Source organism: Pteronotus mesoamericanus, unplaced genomic scaffold (genome assembly GCF_021234165.1).
Source record: "Pteronotus mesoamericanus isolate MK-2021 breed Mesoamerican mustached bat unplaced genomic scaffold, CSHL_Meso_final contig_94, whole genome shotgun sequence".
Lineage (NCBI taxonomy): Eukaryota > Metazoa > Chordata > Mammalia > Chiroptera > Mormoopidae > Pteronotus > Pteronotus mesoamericanus.
Genome location: NW_026555285.1, coordinates 51,095,099 through 51,114,285, shown reverse-complemented (window position 1 = coordinate 51,114,285; position 19,187 = coordinate 51,095,099). Strand labels below are relative to the sequence as shown.

At 52.5% G+C, this 19,187-nt stretch overlaps 1 protein-coding gene across 4 annotated transcripts in view; it reads left to right on the top strand.

The window, feature by feature from the left end:
• DCLK1 (doublecortin like kinase 1) overlaps positions 1-19,187 on the top strand; it is a 223,637-nt gene that overhangs the window by 12,787 nt on the left and 191,663 nt on the right. For all 4 annotated transcript variants that reach the window (XM_054586553.1, XM_054586552.1, XM_054586560.1 and 1 more), the window contains exon 2: positions 466-812. In XM_054586553.1, coding sequence (XP_054442528.1) covers positions 466-812 — 347 coding nt within the window. The remainder of the gene's footprint in view (positions 1-465; positions 813-19,187) is intronic.

The window sequence follows — 19,187 nt, the reverse complement described above, 5'->3', positions numbered from 1 at the left end:
TGTTCTCGCCTCCCCGAAGGTGAAGGAGGGAGGGATGATGATATTTTTTCCTCCCAGGATACCAATCTGTGGCTGACTGAGTCCTATTAGAAGTCAAAAAGTCAACCTGGCTGGTGTGGCTCAGTGGACTGAGTGCTGGCTTGGGAACCAAAGGGTGGCCGGTTCGATTCCCAGTTAGGGCAGTGGCTTGGGTTGCAGGCCAGGTCCCCAGTAGGAGGCGTGCAAGAGGCAACCACAAACTGATGTTTCTCTCCCTTTTTCTCCTTCCCTTCCCATCTCTCTAAAAATAAAATCTTTTTTAAAAAGTCAAAAATCTTTCTATTTCACTCATGATTAATGATGTTTCCTGGTTTCAAAAGTCACCCCTCACTCTGGCGTCTAAGCGGGAAAGAAAAAAAAAAAAAGACTAGGGAAAAAGGAGTGAATTTGCCTTCGAGTAAACGGAAACCTGTCTCCCTTCTGCAGGAGAGAGCTACGTGTGCGGCTCCATCGAGCCCTTCAAGAAGCTGGAGTACACCAAGAACGTCAACCCCAACTGGTCGGTGAACGTCAAGACCACCTCCGCGTCGCGGCCCGTGCCGTCGCTGGCCACGGCCAAGGGCGGCCCTTCGGAGGTGCGGGAGAACAAGGATTTCATCCGGCCCAAGCTGGTCACCATCATCCGGAGCGGGGTGAAGCCGCGGAAGGCGGTCCGGATCCTGCTGAACAAGAAGACCGCGCACTCCTTCGAGCAGGTGCTCACTGACATCACCGACGCCATCAAGCTGGACTCGGGGGTGGTGAAGCGCCTGTACACCCTGGACGGGAAGCAGGTGAGAGGGGAGGGGGCGCGGGGCTGCGCGGCCTCGGCGGCAGGAACCGGGGCGGGGGCGCGTCTCCGGGGCCTGTGGCGGCGGGCGAGCTGGGCCGTGTGGCCAACAAATCCATCGACTGCAGCGAAGACGCCCATCTCTGCAGTGGCTGTGGTTGCTCAGGGAATTCTGCTCTTTCCGTGTTTAACTGCGGACACAGCGGGGCCCCTGAGCCGCCTGTTTCCAGTCGTGTCCTAAGGTAACGGATGTCTCGTAGCCTCCAAGAGACGGGGGCGGGCACTCCAGCCAGTGAAGGGCAACCCAGATCCTTTCTTCGGCCTAAATAGTTTACAGAATTTACTCTCTCGGTAACGTTCCCTGGTAAGATTTATCTACATTTTGTAGGTTTTAAGTCCACAGCTAAGGAAGGAAGGGCTTCCCTCTGGGCGGCATCTTTCTAGAATATTCATCTTGTTTAGGAAACATAACTTTAGATTAAAACGAAAGGGGGTTCTTCAGCTACGGGATGTCGACGGCAGGTGACGCGGGTGAGTGGACACTTCAGTGTGCGCCGCTCAGGTGAAGCGAGAGGCGGTCTCCGGGGACTCCCCTGGCGGTCCGACAGGGCCGTGACGGGGCGCCGAACAGAGCAACGCGAATGCGTGTACCGTGCGCTTGGCCGGTCTTCGAGAGTCTTCTAGGATCTTTCTGTTTAAGATGATAATGTGTAGCACCGTAGCTCTGCTTGCGAGTTAGCTTTTCGGGCGGATCTGTCCAAATGCCTTCCAAAAATTGTTCTGAGGGCTGACGTGAATGACTTGTATGTGGAGTACATATTAAAAATCAAAAAAATCAAAAAAACTAGATTCATAACTTAGAAGGTTGGTCTTATTCAATAGAAAAATGTAAGTTCCCAAAGGCCGACACATTCAAGCAGTGAATTAGCAGAAGAGGCAGATGCTGGACAGGATGTTTGTTGTGGAAGAATTCTCCCCCGGAGATGCATTCAGGTGCTGTGAATTATGAAATGTATGAGGAAGGAACGCCTGCCAATTGTTCACTTACGCTCACCCGTCCTCCGCTCGTCTCATAAAACTTGCCCAGGTGGCGCGTGGATAAGGATCCTGAGGGATGAAACGCCGAGTTTTCTGCATCTAAGAGGGGAATAGCCCGGATGTCACCAATATATCAGTGACCACAGGGTCCACTGCGAGGCTGTGAGTCACAGCAACGATGGTGCGGTGAAGGTCCCACGTCAACTTTCCCTCTGTCACGGGCAGCTCAGCCTTCTGGGAGTCCTGCGTCTTTGCGTGGAGTCTTCTCTAGATGGCGGTTGACCTGCTCTCATAAAAAGTCTAATTTGTGACAAAGGATACGTACGGATAACTCTTCCTCCCCACCCGTTCCAGGGTGTTGTGGTTCCACAGTTGCTCCCCATGGAGTATAAAGTCAACTTTAGCTATTTGAGGGAACTCTGATGTGAACCGGTCATTTGTTTGTTCTAAGAGTGGGTTCCTAGAGGAGGCCCTTCGACGTTCTCAACAGGTTTCTGCTTTTTAGGCATCTACCCAGTGTCCGGATTCCGTGATGGCTGGCTTGGCTGGGGGTTAGTGGGGTGGAAACAAAGTCAAGGTTAGATAGTGTCGAGGGACCAGATTCGAGTCTTTGACTTCAGCACAGCTTGTTTACGTTTTTAGCACATCACTTGCCGGAGCTGCATCAGCCTCACCAGGAAAACGTGGTTGAAACGACCACCCGTTTCATAGAGTGCGTAAGAGGGCACTGTGGTAACACGTGTGAAAGCAGTTTTGAGCTATCATAATAACATGATAGCTAAAGTGTGCATATTGTAAATGCTTTGTATGTATTAGTCTGTTTAATTGTCCCAACGGCTTGATTATTACCCCTGTTTAGCGGAACAGGATACTAAGGCACAGAATTTGTTGAAAACCAAAAAACCCCCCCCAAAACCCAGACCTGTCTAAGACCACACAGATGTGGGCGTGAACCAGCCTCCCTCCGGAGCGTGTGCGTGTGACCATTCTACCGCGTGGGTTATGTTAAAGCACCAAACAGGCGTACGTGTGCTGAGGCTTTTCAAGGGAGCAGCGTGTCCGGGAACTGCCACCCAGACGTTTCCTGCTCTGAGGTTTTCGCCGGCAGCCACTTGCCCAGCAGCCGCCTGCCCCTGTGTTTTTCTGCCGCGCCTTCGGTATGGTCAAGGGCGTTCGCTGTGTAGCGACACATCCTCTTCCTGGCGAGGAAAGGCTGCAGGGGAATGAACAGGGAAGGAGCACAAAGAGACTGTGCTTGGGCTCCCAGGAGGGACCAAGGTGCTTCCCTTGGACCCGCGGGTCTTTAGAGCTGCTTCTGTTCAGAAGAGAAGTCGGCCCCACGAGCGGTCTGGGAGGGTCTGCGGGTTAGGGTCTGCGGGGGTCTGCGGGGGTCAGCCTCACGGACGCCAGGGCCTGATGGGCCTCTTCGGATGCTCTGCCACCGCTGCCGCGCCCCATGCCTTCCCAGGTCGTCATGCGCTGCCGCAGGAGAGTGGCCGGCGGTGCCGCCGTCTTGCTGTGCCCGCTGTGGTACAGGGGTCCGTGGGCTGTTCAGGGACTTCCCCTAAGGTCACTCATTCCTCCTCTTCCTCTTTTCAGTAGTGTAGCCGAGTCCTTGAATCAGCTAGACAAACAGCCTGGGAAACCCCGTGCCCGATGAAGTGTTCAAAGGCGAATCTAGGTTGGGGGGTTGAGGATAGAAAATTGTTTAAAAGCACCAGTAGCTCGAGTGCTTTGAGCGAACGTGTGGACAGGGAGAGATGCCGGCTTTTCAGGTCGCCTCATGCGGCGACGATGGAAACCAGCGACGCGGGGGTCCCAGCCGTGGCACCGTGAGAGTCCCAGCGGCTGCCACCTGTTCCGCAGAGGTGGCACCCGAGGGCTGAGCCACGCACAGTTCTCATGTGTCCTCGATCCATGTGGCCTCCTTGCTCGTTGGCCTCTTGGAGTTGCTTCCAGTGGGGTCCAGCTTTGTGCTGTCTCTGGGCCACTCTGGAAGAAGAAGAGTTGTCTCAGGCCACACGTAAAACACATGGCAACACATCATCACAAAAAATCGCCGAGTTTTAATTAAATCTACGGTTTTGTGTTGGGCCACGTTCACAGCCACCCTGAGCCACATGCGGCCCGCGGGCCGCAGGTTGGATGCCTCTGCTGTAAGCCCTGGCCTGGAGGTCCCTTGTGCGTGGGGCTCTGCGGTTTTCGAGTCCTTCGGCCAGGACAGGCCGTCACCCCAGAGACAGACTGTGCCGCTTAGAAGCATTTTGCAGGAATCCTCTTTGGATTTATTTTCATTAGCAAAAACAGCTACTAAGGTGGGTCTTCCTTAAAGTGATGTGGTGTGATGTTCAGAAAGCGGGAGGTGCGCGCACGTGTGTGCGGGGTCTGTCCAGAAAGTATCCAGCCATGCAGTGTGCGAAATAGACACATTTATGGAAGAAGATACAAGATACAAGGAACATTGTACATAGGACAAGGACACCCCAGTCCCCTTCAAACTGGGCACCTTGGGACCTCACATAGTTCTCTCAGTTTCCATCAGCTACCCTGTTGTATTTTCCTAAATCTTACCGACGTTCTGAAATCTATTCCCTTTCAAAGGTAATTTTAGTTCTGGGAAAAGCCAGAAGTTGCAAGGCATCAAATCTGGGCACCGGGGGGACCGAGCCACCTGGGTGATTTGATGTTTCACCAAAGAACTCTGCACGAGATGTGATGCCTGAGCAGGTTTGTTGTCGTGATGAAGCTGCCAATCACCAGTTGCCCACAGCTGTGGCTTCTGAATCATCTGAAAAGTCTCCACGGAGGCATGCTCAAGCTTAATGCAAAATCTGATGCAGATTCATTGCTCTACTTGCTCAGTCGTTTTGAATGTGACGGCCACACAGTGCACGTGCTTACTCAACAGTGTCTACCACCCGCACTGACGAGTACAGTGAAGTCACCATTGTTCACACATGCACATTCCAGTCCCCTCTCCTTGGCTGCCAGTTACATGGATGTTGCACAAGCCATTTTCGTTACATTAGCAATGGTTGGACTTTTTCCGGACAGACCTCTTATGCATCTACCCGTCTATAGATAGAGATGTAGCTACGTAGATACTTATATATAGGTATCGTTTTTTCATTCAAGGCCATCGTCAAATCCCAAAAGGAGGCTTAGGCTCCTGCAGGAGGCTTCTCCAGGGTGGGCGTAGGGGAAGAAGCTGGTCCCAGGCTGAGAGCCGCAGACCCTGGGCTCAGTGCTGGGCACAGTTCGGAGGCTGATGAGATGCTGAGGCTGTTTCTACGTCTCTCTCACCCCCTCCCCGGTGACCTGCCCACCCACCGAGCCAGAGGATTTGTGCCGGGCGGTAGCTGCATTGGAGAGAGTCGTGTGCAGGCAACACATCAATACCAGTGACGCTGGTCTGCAGATCTTAAGGCCCCCTTTGAGGGCCTGGGTTTCTCACATGCTAAGGGGAATGGTCTTTATCAGAATTCCCTTCAGCCAGAGCTGACCACAGAGAATAAGAACAGGAATGGCACAATGGGAAAAAAATGACTAACTGATGATTTAAAAGAAATCAGAAACCTGTGTCTTTAGCGGAGGGGTTTTGTCTGTTTTGGGCAGTGGCTCTTCCCTCCTGGGGCCCATGTTCACCCCTGAGGCTCTGCCCCGCGCCCTGGCCTGGGGTTGCTAACGCTTCACAGGCGAAGCAGCGTTTAATTTTTCTACAACGTGCTTATCAGTATCCAGTCCTTTATCCCCCTGGAGGAAATTTATGTGTCCTCGATATTTACTTGTCAAGGGACAGAAACTAAGCTTAGGTCATATTCAGTTTCCTTGAAGCAACGAGGAGAGAGAGGAGGTGAATTCTGCCGCCCGCGTGCTTTCGTGCCTTTGATTCCTAAAACGTCGGATTTTTGACGAGCATTTCCTATTCACAGGGAAATTATTGAGTTCACCGGTCATGGGTTTGCTTGCTTTCACTTGCTGCTTTATCAAAACCAAAATCTTGAGCTTCCTGTGCACAGGAAGACAACCTGTCTCTCTACCACTCCGCTTCCTTTTAATTCTCCTCTCCCCTTCGCACCTTCACTTGTACTTAAAATTTTGTGGGGCAGTTTCACTTTTTCTTCTCATCTGGTTCCTTCCCTGTAGGAAAGCACAGTCCTGCCGTTCAACTGATCATCTTCAGCGGGCGCCCTCCGAGCGCTTCGCTTTGGCCTGGGCAGCCTGCTTTCTGACCGGTGACGTGGTTCCTGCCCGTTGGTTCACGTCCCTGGAGGGCCCAGGCGCGTGCTCCAGGAACGGCGTTTGTTTTAATCTCTCTTAAAACCTACAAGTATCCCTGTTGCTTCAAAACCTTTCCCTTAAAAGGGAATCAGTTTTAGAGCCAGCGAGCGTGCATCAAGTAGCGGCGAGCGGCGGCCGACTGGGGTCTCCGCCGGCTTATCGCTCCGCGGAGCGGCCGGAGCCGGGCTGTGGTGTCCTCCATCACGCAGCTTTACGTCGGTTTTCTCCTGAGCCCTCTGTTGTTAAGTTTATACCCACAGTGAACCGCTGGTTAAGTATAGGAAATTAACGAGGGGCAGAATCCGAAGCGATGGTAACGCCAGTGTTTATAATGTGCGCATTGAGGCGGCTCCCGTACTTAGGAAAGTCATATTGAAAAGAAAATACAACGTGATTTTATTCAACTTAGTTTTTATTTACTGAGATTAAAGCTATCGCCTCGGACTGTTATTAAACAGACAATATCTTTTGGTGCAAAAGGGACATCACGTTATAAAAATCCCATTTACAAGATTATAACATTTTAATTTATCTACATTTTAATAGAGATTTGATTCTAATACCACATAAAATATAGTCACTTTAATTTTTATTATCTATTATGCATTTGCCATGTAAATTAAAACTACTTGAAAACATAGAACAGGTTAAGTGGGGAGAAGAAAAATTTTTGTATTTCATAGATATCATCCCAAGTTCAGTGAATGCCATTTCTAGTTTAAAACACGTATGGAAAGTAACTATCATTCAAAAATGTCAAGATGCATTAAGAATTCCTTAGGGTGTTCGATAGGTTGACAAGTCCTATGAAGAGATCCTTGGGGAGCAAAGGGATCGGAAGCCCAGGGACCTGAGTTACGGGGGTGATTGGATATTGGGGAGCCAGCAGGTACCCCGGTGCCTCTGACATGGCGCTTTGTCTTATCAGGTGCCTAGTAAATATGCGTTAAGGGAATTTATGTTTCATATACAGTACTTTACTAGCATGGATGTCATTTAAACATGGAAGTCCTACAACCATAGATGGAAACGTGACGAGGTGACGTGTAGCCACCGTGGACACTTTCTACTGGGAGGTTCGTGACAGTTAAACATTTGCTCACAGACCCGAAGACCCAGTCACTGCGTGAAGCCCTGTTTTTATCCCCACAGTAACATCTGTGAACCCAGGTGGGACACAGGCCTCCTTTGGCCGCCGGGGAGACTTCTGAGACGCTTCGCCAGTCGGTTCCAACTCAGGCGCACTGAAAAGTCAGGTGCGTGAGCGCGCGCAGGTAACGTCAGCCAGTTACGAACTGCCAGTCTGATGGAGAAGTGAGAGGGCCGAGGACGTTTCGTGACTCATTGTGTGATAGTTTAAAATATAATACTGCAGGCGTGCTCAGGCACAGTCCTAGGGTCGGAGTTTGTCTTCGGTGGGTACGTAAAGAAGACATCGGTCGTTAATCGTTTACCTTGGGCCGTAGGCGATAAGACAACCTGTTTCCACAACAGATGACAAATCTGTAGGGAGTCTTGTTTTCAGAGATACGTCTTGGTTTATAGAATCACATGAGTTTCTCTTAACAAATGGAAAGATAATTCGTGTTTGAAGGGAACATGGTACGTGTAAGTCTCTCCTCGGAGTCGTTTTTAAAAAACTACACCGGCTGCCCTGTGACCAGTAGTAACGAAGACTGGTTTGCAGTGGCTTGTTCCTCTCACATCCGCTTTCACACCTGGTTCAGTTTTCGCTTTTCTTCACGTGACCTGCTGGTCCCTCCCAGGCGGTCTTCCGGATAGGGGCGTGCTGGGGACGCCAGTACAGCAGGGGGACCGTGGCTTTCTCCGCGGAACCAAGGTCCCACAAAGCACGGCCCTGCCGGGCAAGTCTTGGAATAGGATGACTCTGTCCAGAACTGGGCTCCCACGTCCCTGCCTTCGTTGGTCCCTTCCCCTTCTGTGCTGCCAGCTGGTGCCTTCCACAGCTTCAAGTTCGTCTCTTGCCTCCTCTGGAGCCGCTTCTCTCAGCAGAATGTACGTGAGAATTTCTGAAAGCTGTCTGCCGCACGGGACCCCCACGGGCCTGCCGGTGGGTGTCAGTCCTTCGAAAATCCAAGCATCCAGCGGTACCGCTTGCGGTCCCACGTGTGAAACCAAGAGTCTGGCAAGTTACTGCCTGGCAGTAAGGGACATGGAAGGAGATGGCTCTAGCTACTGCCCGGCGGCCCTTGCGTGCAGTCTCTTTACATCCTCCTTCGACCAGGGAAGGACCGCCGGCGGATATTTACGGCCCTTTCCGCGCGTTTGCGGGCGCCCTAGGAACGCCCTGCTTTTCCCTCTGCCAGAGTCTAACCCGAAGGGCCTCTTTGCCCCGTCTGTGGTTAACGCCAACAGACAATTAAATTTAGTTTTCCTCCTCTTGATAAAAGCAATTGTTTGAGAAAGGAACGTCTTTAAGAAAAATGTGAGTTCCCGTTGTTCAGAGTCAGTTGTCCCCGATCCCCGTTACTCTCCCTGCCCTGTGCGCCCCGCCCCCCCCCGTTTGGCCCTTCCCCCTTGTCTCTGCCCACGAGTCCTTTAGACCTGTTCCCTGCCTCGGCCTGCCCCTTCTTTCCCCGCCCCTCTGGTCTCTGTCAGGTCTTCATTTCCATGTCTCTGCTTCCATTTTGCTTGCTTGCTTGTTCTGTTGATTTGGTTCCACTTACAGGCGAGATCATATGGTGTTTGTCGAGAAAGGAAAGTCTTACTTAATCTGACCCTTCTCCGTACTTCTGTTCGAATGCATTCTAATTAGTTATGAGACTAGCCGCCACAAAGCGTACGGAAATCCACGAGGAAGTGGCCCTGTGGACTCGGACACTACAAGTACCCCTCCCAGGTCCTGTGCTGAGCAGAAAGCCCAGAGCTCCCGAAGGAACAGGTTCCCCACCCCCACCCCCACCCCGGGAGGCCAAGGGCCGGCGGAAGAAGCCGAGCTGCTGACCGCCATTGCACGCGGCACGCGGTGGGCCCTCCGTGAACTGATACTTGTTGAATTTTAAAAAAAGAATGAGCAAGCTTATGGGAAAGAATTGTTTCTGGAGGTATTCCGCAGATCGTTCAGTTGTTATAAGGTGGTGAGGCAGGTTGGCTGGGGTGTGAATAATACAGTGCTGTCTTTCTTAGACTGTTCCACGTTCCGTCTTGTGGAGGAGCATCTGTGCGGTTTGTAGGGCCTGTGCTTTGATGATTGCGTTAGACATTTTAGTTTTTTAAAAAATATTTATCAGACAGAAGGGAAGGGAAGGAGAAAGAGAGGGACAGAAACGTCAGTGTGTGGTTGCATTTTGCACGCCCCCCACTGGGGACCTGGCCCGCGACCCAGGCAGGTGCCCTGACTGGGAATCGAACCAGCGACCCTTTGGTTCGCAGGCCGCGCTCAGTCCACTGAGCCGCACCGGCCAGGGTGCATTGGACATTTTATCACAACCATTTAAGGTTTCCTTTTTGTCACCTGGAGGGTGGCTGCCATATGTTCCTGCCTGCCAGACGGGGCCTGGAGTCGGGCTGATGAGGGACCCAACAGGCTGTTTCATCTGAACATGGAAGAGAAATGGCAGAGACTTGCGTCTCCAGGTCAGTTGGCAAACTAGGGGGTTTCGGCGTATATTGGAGAACTTCCTAGCCCTTCGAAGCCACCAGCCTAGGGCGGAAAGGCTCCCACAAGACCGGCTGGGGCTGAAGGCCGCCCCTTGATCCGTTAGGACAGTCCAGCATTGTCCTCCTTAAATACGATGCTTTCTTGTGGCCCAAGGGGAAGTGGTTTGTTTGCTTCTTAGCTGCTCCCCCGCCCCCGTAAGGACTTTTAAATGTCGGTTCGGGATGTGTGGGTAACCTGGAGCAGGTGGCTGAGGAATTCCACGGGGATTCCAGAAATTCTTATGCTCCAGGGGTTTGTGAAGAAATCACTTTTTTTTTTTTTTTGTCACAGCCCATCCCTGTGACCGTGACTTCGACTCGTCAGGAGTGGGGCTTGTGAGCAGCTCTGGCCTTTGCCTCCCGTGGCCGTCTGCTCGCAGTCCCTTCTGTCCACGAGGGAGCGGGGAGCGCGTGAGGGTGAGGGGGGGCCAAGGCTCGGGGGCAGCCAGGGTCCTGGGCTCAGGCTTTTGTCTAAACCAGGGGCGGGCCTGACTCTCTTTTTTCATATGCAAATATTTTAGCGGCTTTAGTGCTTCGGTGAGGTTTGGGGACTGTGCTCGTTAGGGTGGTCTGACGGAGGGCTGTGTTTTTTTGAGAACTTACGTGCCAAATGACATGTCCAAGTAATTGCTGGAAGAGCAGCGCTGGGGATGAGCTTATCCAGAGGGGGCAGGTGGCAGCCTGGCCGCCCTCCTCGGCTGGCACTTCCTGGCGCTGGCGGGGCTGGCGGGGGGACCAGCGTCACCGTGGTCTGAGGGCGCTGTTGTCGCTCACTCCAGCGAAGGGCAAGTGACGGGAACACAGAGCTTTCTCCACACGATGGATGCCCCCGGAAATCCACTGCTCTGCCTAATTCTCGCGGGCTTTCTGCTTTGTTCAGTGAGGGTTTTCTTTTGTTTTTTTTTCCTGGAAGAAGTGAGAGATCCCATTCAAACGATGGCTTCATGCAACTCTTTGTAAAAATGGGGAGACCTGTGTGTGTGTGTGCGTGCGTGAGTGTGTGTGTGTGGCCGGGGGTGGCGGGCGGATGAGGTACCGCTGGTGTCGCTGGGCTTTCCTTCCAGACTCGGGTTAGAAACCCAGAGCGATGTCACTTGGAAAGGGTGCCGTCTCCTTAAAGTGAGCATCTGCGTTGCAAGGGCACCTGTGCTCTCTCTGTGGGACTTCTAAGTGAGAACTGTTGAAATCGGGGTCTTGAAGCCGCCGCTTTCGCCCTCTCTTCTTTGGAAGCGTGGGTGGTCTTTATAACGCGTTTTCAGCATCCTTGAAAGAAAACGTGACTTTGAATTTTTTTTCTGCTTCGTTAGATCTTTTTATGAACTGGCCAAAAAGTTGTCTAATGTTGCACTGAGGAATAAGAGTGCCTCTTCAAAAGCACATTATTTTTGTAAGCCTGTATGATATCAGACTGTATTAAACAGGAATAATTTGAGGAAAAATATACTTGAGACAGATTGTGTTCTTTAGCTTCGTTATGTTAATAATGATTGCATTCTGACACTTTCATCTCTTAAAGTTGCTCTAATTTTAAACTTTTAACGTTACACTGAATCTCACATACATTGCAATGCTTATTTTGTGATACAAGCGATGCAAAACTTTTAGCGGACACTTCAGTCTGTACCTGTGTTTACACCATATGTTACAATTTGGGGAACAAAGAGCGCGAGCCAAAGGAAGGAGAGGGAGCGCGGTGGTCCAGAGGTCAGAGCGGAGTGACCGTGGGCAAGCCCGGGTGTGTCCACTTGCGCGATGAGACACAACGTCGCGCGTCCTCGCTGGCCGGTCGGCACCGAGTGCTGGGAGAGGGGCTGGTACCAAGGGCTCGGCACGTCGGGGCACTTCCTCTACGTCTCTGCCTGCTTTTCCCCCTTCCCGTGCCCCACTCCCCAGCGCTCCACAGGAAGACGTATCGACAAGGAAGATGAGGTGAAGGGCTAAGTGATTTGTCTGAGGTTTGTTCCTGCAGATGGGAAGGAAGGAACAGCACTCTAGATGTGGGTCCACTCTTCTCTCCTGGATAGGACAGGATGAGCCTCTTCCGACATCTGAGGGACGGTCCTGTGTTAGGAGAAGGCACCTTGGAGCTGAGGGCCGAGCCAGGACTAACGAGGAGACGTTGCTCCCCCGACGTACGGGGCGCGGGGGCAGCCTGGGCGTCCAGCCGTGGAGCTGCCGAGGGCTCGGGCATGTCCCAGCGTTAGGGGCGTGTGCGTGTAAGTTGGGTGCGCGGGCGACAGCTCACGGGGCGGGACCCGGCGGTTCCTTGCGAGTGAGCGCGTCGCTCTGAAAGCCTCAAGTCCCTCCTCCGTGTAAACTTCTGCTACTTTGGGTCTTCCCCTGCCCTAGCCTCTGGAGTGGCCCCGTATAGGTCACAAGGACTTGGCACGTCGTTAAATGAGATATTATCCCACTACTGATGATACAAAGAACTGGGGTCATTTTATATCCTGCCAGGGCGAGCCAGGGCGGACGGGGGCCTCCTGTTACAGTGCGTGCGAGGGGGGCTTCTCGGGAGATGCGGTCCGGGCGGCCCCCAGGACAGGGAGGGAAGCAGGACCCCAGTGCTTCAGGGAGCGACATCCTGCCTGAACTCTCAGCTCGATCGCGACAGCTGAGCCTTGCGCGCTTCTCAGGAGCTGGCTCGGCTCCGTCAGGAAGATTGGGGGAGGCGAAGGCGGTGTTCGAACCCAGGGTAGGTGACCGTGACCTCTCGTGTGAGCTCCGCCTACTCCGGGCACAGGAGAGCAGCGGGACGCACGTTGTTAACGTGCTGACGCGGCAGCCTCAGCGTTTCTTTATGGACGTCTTGAAACTTAAATTTTCTCTTCATGAAACATTGTGTTTTTCCACATAATTCCTGCTCACTATATTTACTCCTAAGAAAAAGAGCCGTGGATTTTAAAAAAAAAAAAAAGTGTGATGCTGGTAAGAAATACAAGATAAATTGAAGAGGGGTGTTGTCGATAAGACCGCAGTAGCGTTTATTAAGCGTCTACACAGTGCCTTGGCTGCTACTCATGCAATAGTATTTAATTCTCATTAATTCTGCCCACATTATGGATGAGGATTTGAAGCTCAGAAGTTAAATAATTCACCCCCTTTGCCTCTGCAGCAAAGAAGTGATGGTCTAGCTGACAAGGCAGACAGAAATTTTTCATAGAAATGGTTCATTCACTTGCCTTTACAAAATTGTTTGGGAGCTCTGGGTTCTGAGGTCGCCGTGGCTTAGGACACCTGCCTGATTTCCCAGAACGGTCAGCGCAGCGTGTGAGGAGTACCTGCGTTTTATTGCCTTCGGCCTCGTGCATTTTCCCTTGGCCTGGGCTCCATCTATTTCCTCCAACACGAGGAAACGCTGTTGTTCAGGAAGCCGTGGTGATAGTGCCTAAGAACCTACAGACATGAAACCGGCAGATGCAGAAGCCGATGGAATTCTGCTTCTGATATGGGAGCCGCACACACTTTGCGGATGATTCTAAAATAACCTTCATCTCCCAGAGTCATCTGGTTTGCTTTTGTTTGTTTGTTTTTGTTTGTTTTTAAATTGTTGATGCTGTTCCTCATTTGAATCCTAAAAATGTATTGGTTACTACTCTTCAGAAAGATGCAGAGGACAGGGGGTGATAAGGTGTACGTAAAAAATTAGCTTTAATCTTTAAACATTTAAAAATAAAATATTTACACGGCTTCCCTGGCAGGAATTCGGCCGCAACGGTGAGCATGGAGTTATCTCTGTGTCTCTTGTTGCCTTTGCGGTTGCTTTGTTTCTTAGTTTTATAAATCGGGCTTTCTGGTTTCCTTGGGAACGCAGTTGTCGACGCCAGTTGCTAAGGAGCAGCGTTGGCTGCACAAAGCGTGGGAGCTGAGAGCCGGCCACCGAGTGACTTCATTCTTGGCAGTGACAGGCGGGGGATCTTTGCGCCGGCCCATGTGGGGCTTCCATCTTGATTTCCAGCCCGAAGGAGGCCCACAGATTTTCCTGACCTCGATCAGCATCCGACAGCTACGCTCTGGACGGGCTCCGAGGGGAGCGAGCCGGGGGTGGGGGTGGGCGGTTGTGCAGTGTCCCCCGCTCCTGAGTTCCCGTCTCTGTGTCCTCAATCCCTGGATGCCAGTGACTCCTTATTCAACAAAGAGAATCTACTGCAGTTACAAGACACCAGACAAGCTGTGCCATCTTCCTGGTTACCTTCGGTGACGGCATGACACGGGCGTCTGATCTACATCTGCTGACGTTCCAGTTGGCGGTACCGGTGACTGAAGCACATGAGCCTGTACCACAACCAAAGATCAGTCCCATTAAAACGCTGCCACCAACCTTGTCCCCGCTGCCACGCGCGAGAGGTCGTAGTTCTTGCAGGGGCGTGTTCTTGATTTGGCTCACACAGACGTGCTTTAGGAGCTGCCTTGGGCCTGCTACTTCGGGTTCAGATCTGTGTGTGGAAGGTCCACGTGACTCTGTGTCATGGGGGGGTGTCGCCCGTGGAGTTCCACGGTGAATGATTCTTTGAGAGTCCAGGTGGCCAAGATCCTTATTGTCAGAGTAGGTGTGAAGGACAAGTGCACGTTCCGCGTCCGCAGCTCAGGCGTGAGGCCGCTGAGCCGTCCCCGCTGCTGCCGGGCCCAGGGGCTGATTGGGTCTTGGGGGGGGAATTAAATCCTGGCTGAGTGCCCTTCACCCTCCTTGCTCGGCTTGGAGTATAGCATTTTGTCAGTGCGTCTGATTGTATTAATTATCGACTGGAGATCTTAAAATACAGGCCGGTCCCTTTTGTGGGCCCACGGCGTGGAGACTGTTGCTCTTCCTGAGGCAGGTTAGCGACTCTCCCTCCAAGTTTCAGGCTCGTTGGCTGGAGACGGGCAGAGAGTACGTCCCACGGTTGTAGGAGAACAAAGTGAGATAACCTAGGCAAAATATTGAGTGAGGCGCCTGGGCCAGAAGAATCCCGTAAAAAAATCGTGTCTGTTTTCCAAAACAGGCAAATCTGTAAAGATTCAGTAGGTCCGTGGGCGCCCGGGGCGGGAGGGCAAAGCAGAGGGCGCCGCACACGGGGGGGGGGGCCGCCCTTCGGAGGTGAGGCCGTTCTGAGCTGGACGGGGGGGAGGGGCTCACACGTCAAATGGGTGCATTTTAGGATTAAAAATCATTCAACCATACCCTTGAAAGGGGTGAATTGTGGCCCTGGCTGGGCAGCTCAGCTGGTTAGAGTGTGGTCTTGCTGTGCCACGGCTGCGGGTGCGAGCCCTGGTCGAGGCGCGTGTGCGGGTGAGCCAGTGAGTACATGGATGAGCGCAGCAACCAGTCAGTGTTGCTCTCGCGCTCTTTCCTTCTTGCGCTCTCTCTAAAAATCAGTAAAAAAACCCTGAAAAGTAATTAAATGGATGAGTTAGCTGTCTTAAAAAGCAGTAGTTAGAAGCAGCAGTAGGGATTTCCCTTTCTCGTCAGATTGGTGCTTAATTTGAAAATATTTCATTATATCAATCATAAGAACGGTGACGGCGCGCCCGTTAATTTCCGAATGAATTTCCGTGCGCCTCTGTAACAAGAGCGTGAGTGCGCTTGGGTCTCTCCGGCTGTGTTGCTCCTGTCGGGCCGGTCACTGCGTTCTGTTGACCCGCTGGGGCTGCTGGGAGGCTCCGCGGGACCGCGCAGCGGGGGCTTGCGTCAGTGCCGACGCCCCGAGGGACCCGTCCCCGCGAGGCTGAGCTCGCCGCCTGGGCGTAGTGCTTGACGGGCTGCGTTTGGTTCCTTGCCTCTGCCGTGGAGAGGGTAACAGTTAGGCACACCTCCCAGAGAGAAGGTTACATGATGCATTTGTCAACTCATATTGTATCTTATAAAGTGCCCGACGAATATCCGTTTCTTTTAGTTCAGGTGAGATCGTCTTTTAAATCTGCTCATTCTCTTCCGTGTGATTTCTGTGTTAAGAAAGAAAAAAACTTACGGTACTGTAGCCGTTTTAAGTGTTGATTTTCACGAGAAGCTTGGGTTCCGAAGCTGCGCAGGGGCCACGCCGGAAGAGATGCTGGCATACTGCGTTTGGGCACACACTTGGAAGTCAAAGGGTTGCAAAACAGAATAGAAGTGTGCGCGCTGTCACACACACGTGCAGGTATGTAAAACAATGTTCCGTGTGGGCGGGTCCAAGTCACGCGCTCACCTGGGACCACGCGGCTGTCTTTCGTCTTCCTGCCGGAACAGCACATCCTTCAGGCCTCTGTAGGGATGGAGAACAGTGATGCGTGGCAGCGGGTAGGAAGCGAAGGCAGGGGAACGAGGTCCGCGGCCAGCTAAGCAACCTCCCAGGGAAGAGCACCCTGGCGGGCAGGAAGCGAGGCTGCTGTGGTTCGGTGCAAGCCCGACCCGACTGCGTAAGGACGAGGAAGCGAGGCTGCTGTGGTTCGGTGCAAGCCCGACCCGACTGCGTAAGGACACCCCGATTGGAAACCGATGCGGCTGAAGTCACCCTTTGTCATCGTGTCTGGATGGGGACGAGCTAACGCTGGGTTGTCATTGCTAGTTTATATCGATCGCGTTCCCAGAGCTTCTCAACGGTGCTTTCCTGGGCTTCGTGGCCCTACCCCTCAGCAGCATCCCATGAGGTCAGCTTTGGAACTGGCCTTACGTCTGCCTCAAGAAGGATCAAACGGCTCCTCTGGGAGAACACTCAGTTGCCTTTGATTCAGACCTGGGGTGGCAGCCACTTTAGGAAGTTGTTGGACTAGAGACTTTTTTTTTTTTTTTTTTGCCTTTTCAGGCACTGGGCAACAAGTGGGGATTGTAAAGTCGTAGCTTCTATGGATACCTGTGGGTTTTGTTTTCTGTAACCACACAGGCCGCTTGAGTCAAAATTACATCGAAAGCCTCGCTCCCTGCCAGGCCCGGTTGGCCCTCCGGAGCTCCCCGCCGACTGGAGCTCCCAGCCGGAGCACGGGCGGACCGTGTAGCTCGCTGCTGCCGCGGCTGGATAGGACGTTCAGGAGTAAAGGCAGAACACTAGATGCTGGCATTTAAAACTTTCCCGAGAATTCTTACAAGATTTTATTTATTTATTCTTAGAGCGAGGGAGAGAGAAACCTCGATCGGGTTGCCTCTCACACGCCCTCAGCCAGCGACCTGGCCTGCCGCCCGGGCCTGTGCCCTGACCCGGAGTCGAACTGGTGACCTTTCAGTTTGCGGGACGATGCCCACGTCAACTGAGCCACACCGGCCAGGGCTAGCGTTTACAATTTTCAGCTCGTACGCGTTGCAGGTCACTGTGGAACGTACACAACGACTTAAATACTGTCCCAGCTTACGGAGTGACAGAGGGGGCATCCGACAAGAGACAGCTAGGTGGCCGTCGCAGAGGCGCCGAAAATCCACGGTGGTGGCTCAGCCCGAGGGCACGTGAGGCCCCTTGAGGGGAGGGGACAGGGACAGCAGCGGCACAGGGGGCCTGGGACGGGGAGGCCCACCCGCTGGGGGAAGGCCTTTCCTGCCCCCATTTGAGGGCCGAACGTCACCTCAGGAGCCAGCCTCGCTGCTTTCCTGGGGCCGAATGCTTGGAACCGCGGGGCGGAAACTATGCCACACGTTGCTGGGCTGCGGCCGCCGAAGACAGCCCCGCGCGACCCCCTTCCCACCCGCCCCGTGGCAGGCAGCGGGCGGCGTCCGCCGGCCTCCTGTGCACCTCGTCCCCATCGCTCGGGTTCACGGAGAGGGTTACGTTTTCAAAGAGTTAAGATTCCCCTGGCGCTTTCTTTTTCCCCAGGGGATTACCGTTCAAAACTAATATTTTCCAAGCCTCATTTTCTGAACGCGACCAACAAAACGTGGTGCTTGGCCCCGTTCTCCCTCAGCGCTCAGTTGCTGCAGTGCTTCAGCCGCCTCTGACACGTGGCGTTGACACTGATGTCCCGCGTGATTATTACGGAGGTTAAGTTACTGCGACGCGGTGGGAGGACCCTGCACCCGGACAGCGCTGCAGGCTGCCCCGCAGCGAGGGCGTGTCATGGAACGCACCGCGTGACGTCTGTCTGGCTGCCTACGGGACCATGTTCCGCGGTCCTAAAGCAATATTACAGTATTCAAGGTAAGTCAGAGAAAAGCCGTACTTTTCTCTAATTGCTGTATTTGGAAGGAGTAGCATACACTGTATTATTATTTTTTTCCCTGCGCCTTGCCTTATCTTCGCATTAATCCGGAGGTTCCTGTGCCTCCCGAGTAGCTGGGTGTGTTTTGAAAGACCATACACTTCATAGCATGCATCACATACGCTCTTGCAGAGAGGATTGCAAACGCTCTGTTTTGAACGGAGTCTAAGGAACTGTGGACTTCCCCCTGCATCTTCAAAAAGGCATTGCAGAAGGTTATTGTGGGCAACACGTTAATTTAAGTCAGTGAGTCTTACGCCCACCCATGAGGATTTTTTAAAAAGCTTCCTTTGTTAACCAAGTTGAGTAGCTATTAAATACTAGAGATTTCTTTGTGAAAGAATTATGAAAATTTGTATGAAAGGCTGCCCCCTACCAAGATTAATATGTAGAGAAAGCTCAAGGAGAACAAAAAAAACAAAAACCAAAACCAAAAACCAACAAAAACACTAAGCATTTAATTTTTGGCCTGTAAAACTGTATTCCACAAGTTTTATGTAGAAGTCATTCAAAGCTGAGTTTAAGATTTATTTAGAGAGGCTTATAGTCCCTGAATACCAAGCAGGTTTTTTTTTTTTTGTGGCTTTGTTTAATGAGTTGAGGATTGATTTCCATGGCTCTGTATCTATAACCTGAGACCCTGACGGTGCAGCCAGCCAAAACGATGTACAGTGTCCAAAGCGTTTCAACTCGACACAGAGAAATTGATCTTTATGGCCCCGAATGGAACGTGCCAGGCCATCGACTGCCAAAGTAATAGGAACAGTATGTTTTCACAGACCCAGAACCGTGGCTCTGGGTCTCTCTGACCATAAATTTTAAAGAATGACAATCTGAAGTGCTGGGATGTGAAGATAGTCTTGTGGGTTTTTAAAGCGTTCGTCGCTTTGGCCATGCTCCCTAATTATATCCTTCTGGATGCTTATTTTGTTCCTGTACCTTGAGAATGTGAACACTTCAGTAGAGACAAGCAGCTGTTTCGCTCCCCGATGTCCGGACTGTCAACCTTTTGTCCTCCCTGTCCCCCGCAAAGGGGAAGCCCCCTCCCTGCAGAGCACAGGGCTGGAGAGCAGGCTGCCTGCTTCCTTCCGGCCCCAGGGCTCCTCCCCCTTAGGACGGTGGGTTGAGGGGGCAGGGCGGGCTCCTGACCTGCCCTCTCTGGGCCTGGGTGAGGGGGGACAACCCAAGAGAGGCAGATGGGAAACTTAATGAAAACATCTTGGGCGCCCTGTGACTTCCCTGCAGAAAGGAGGGCTCTTTG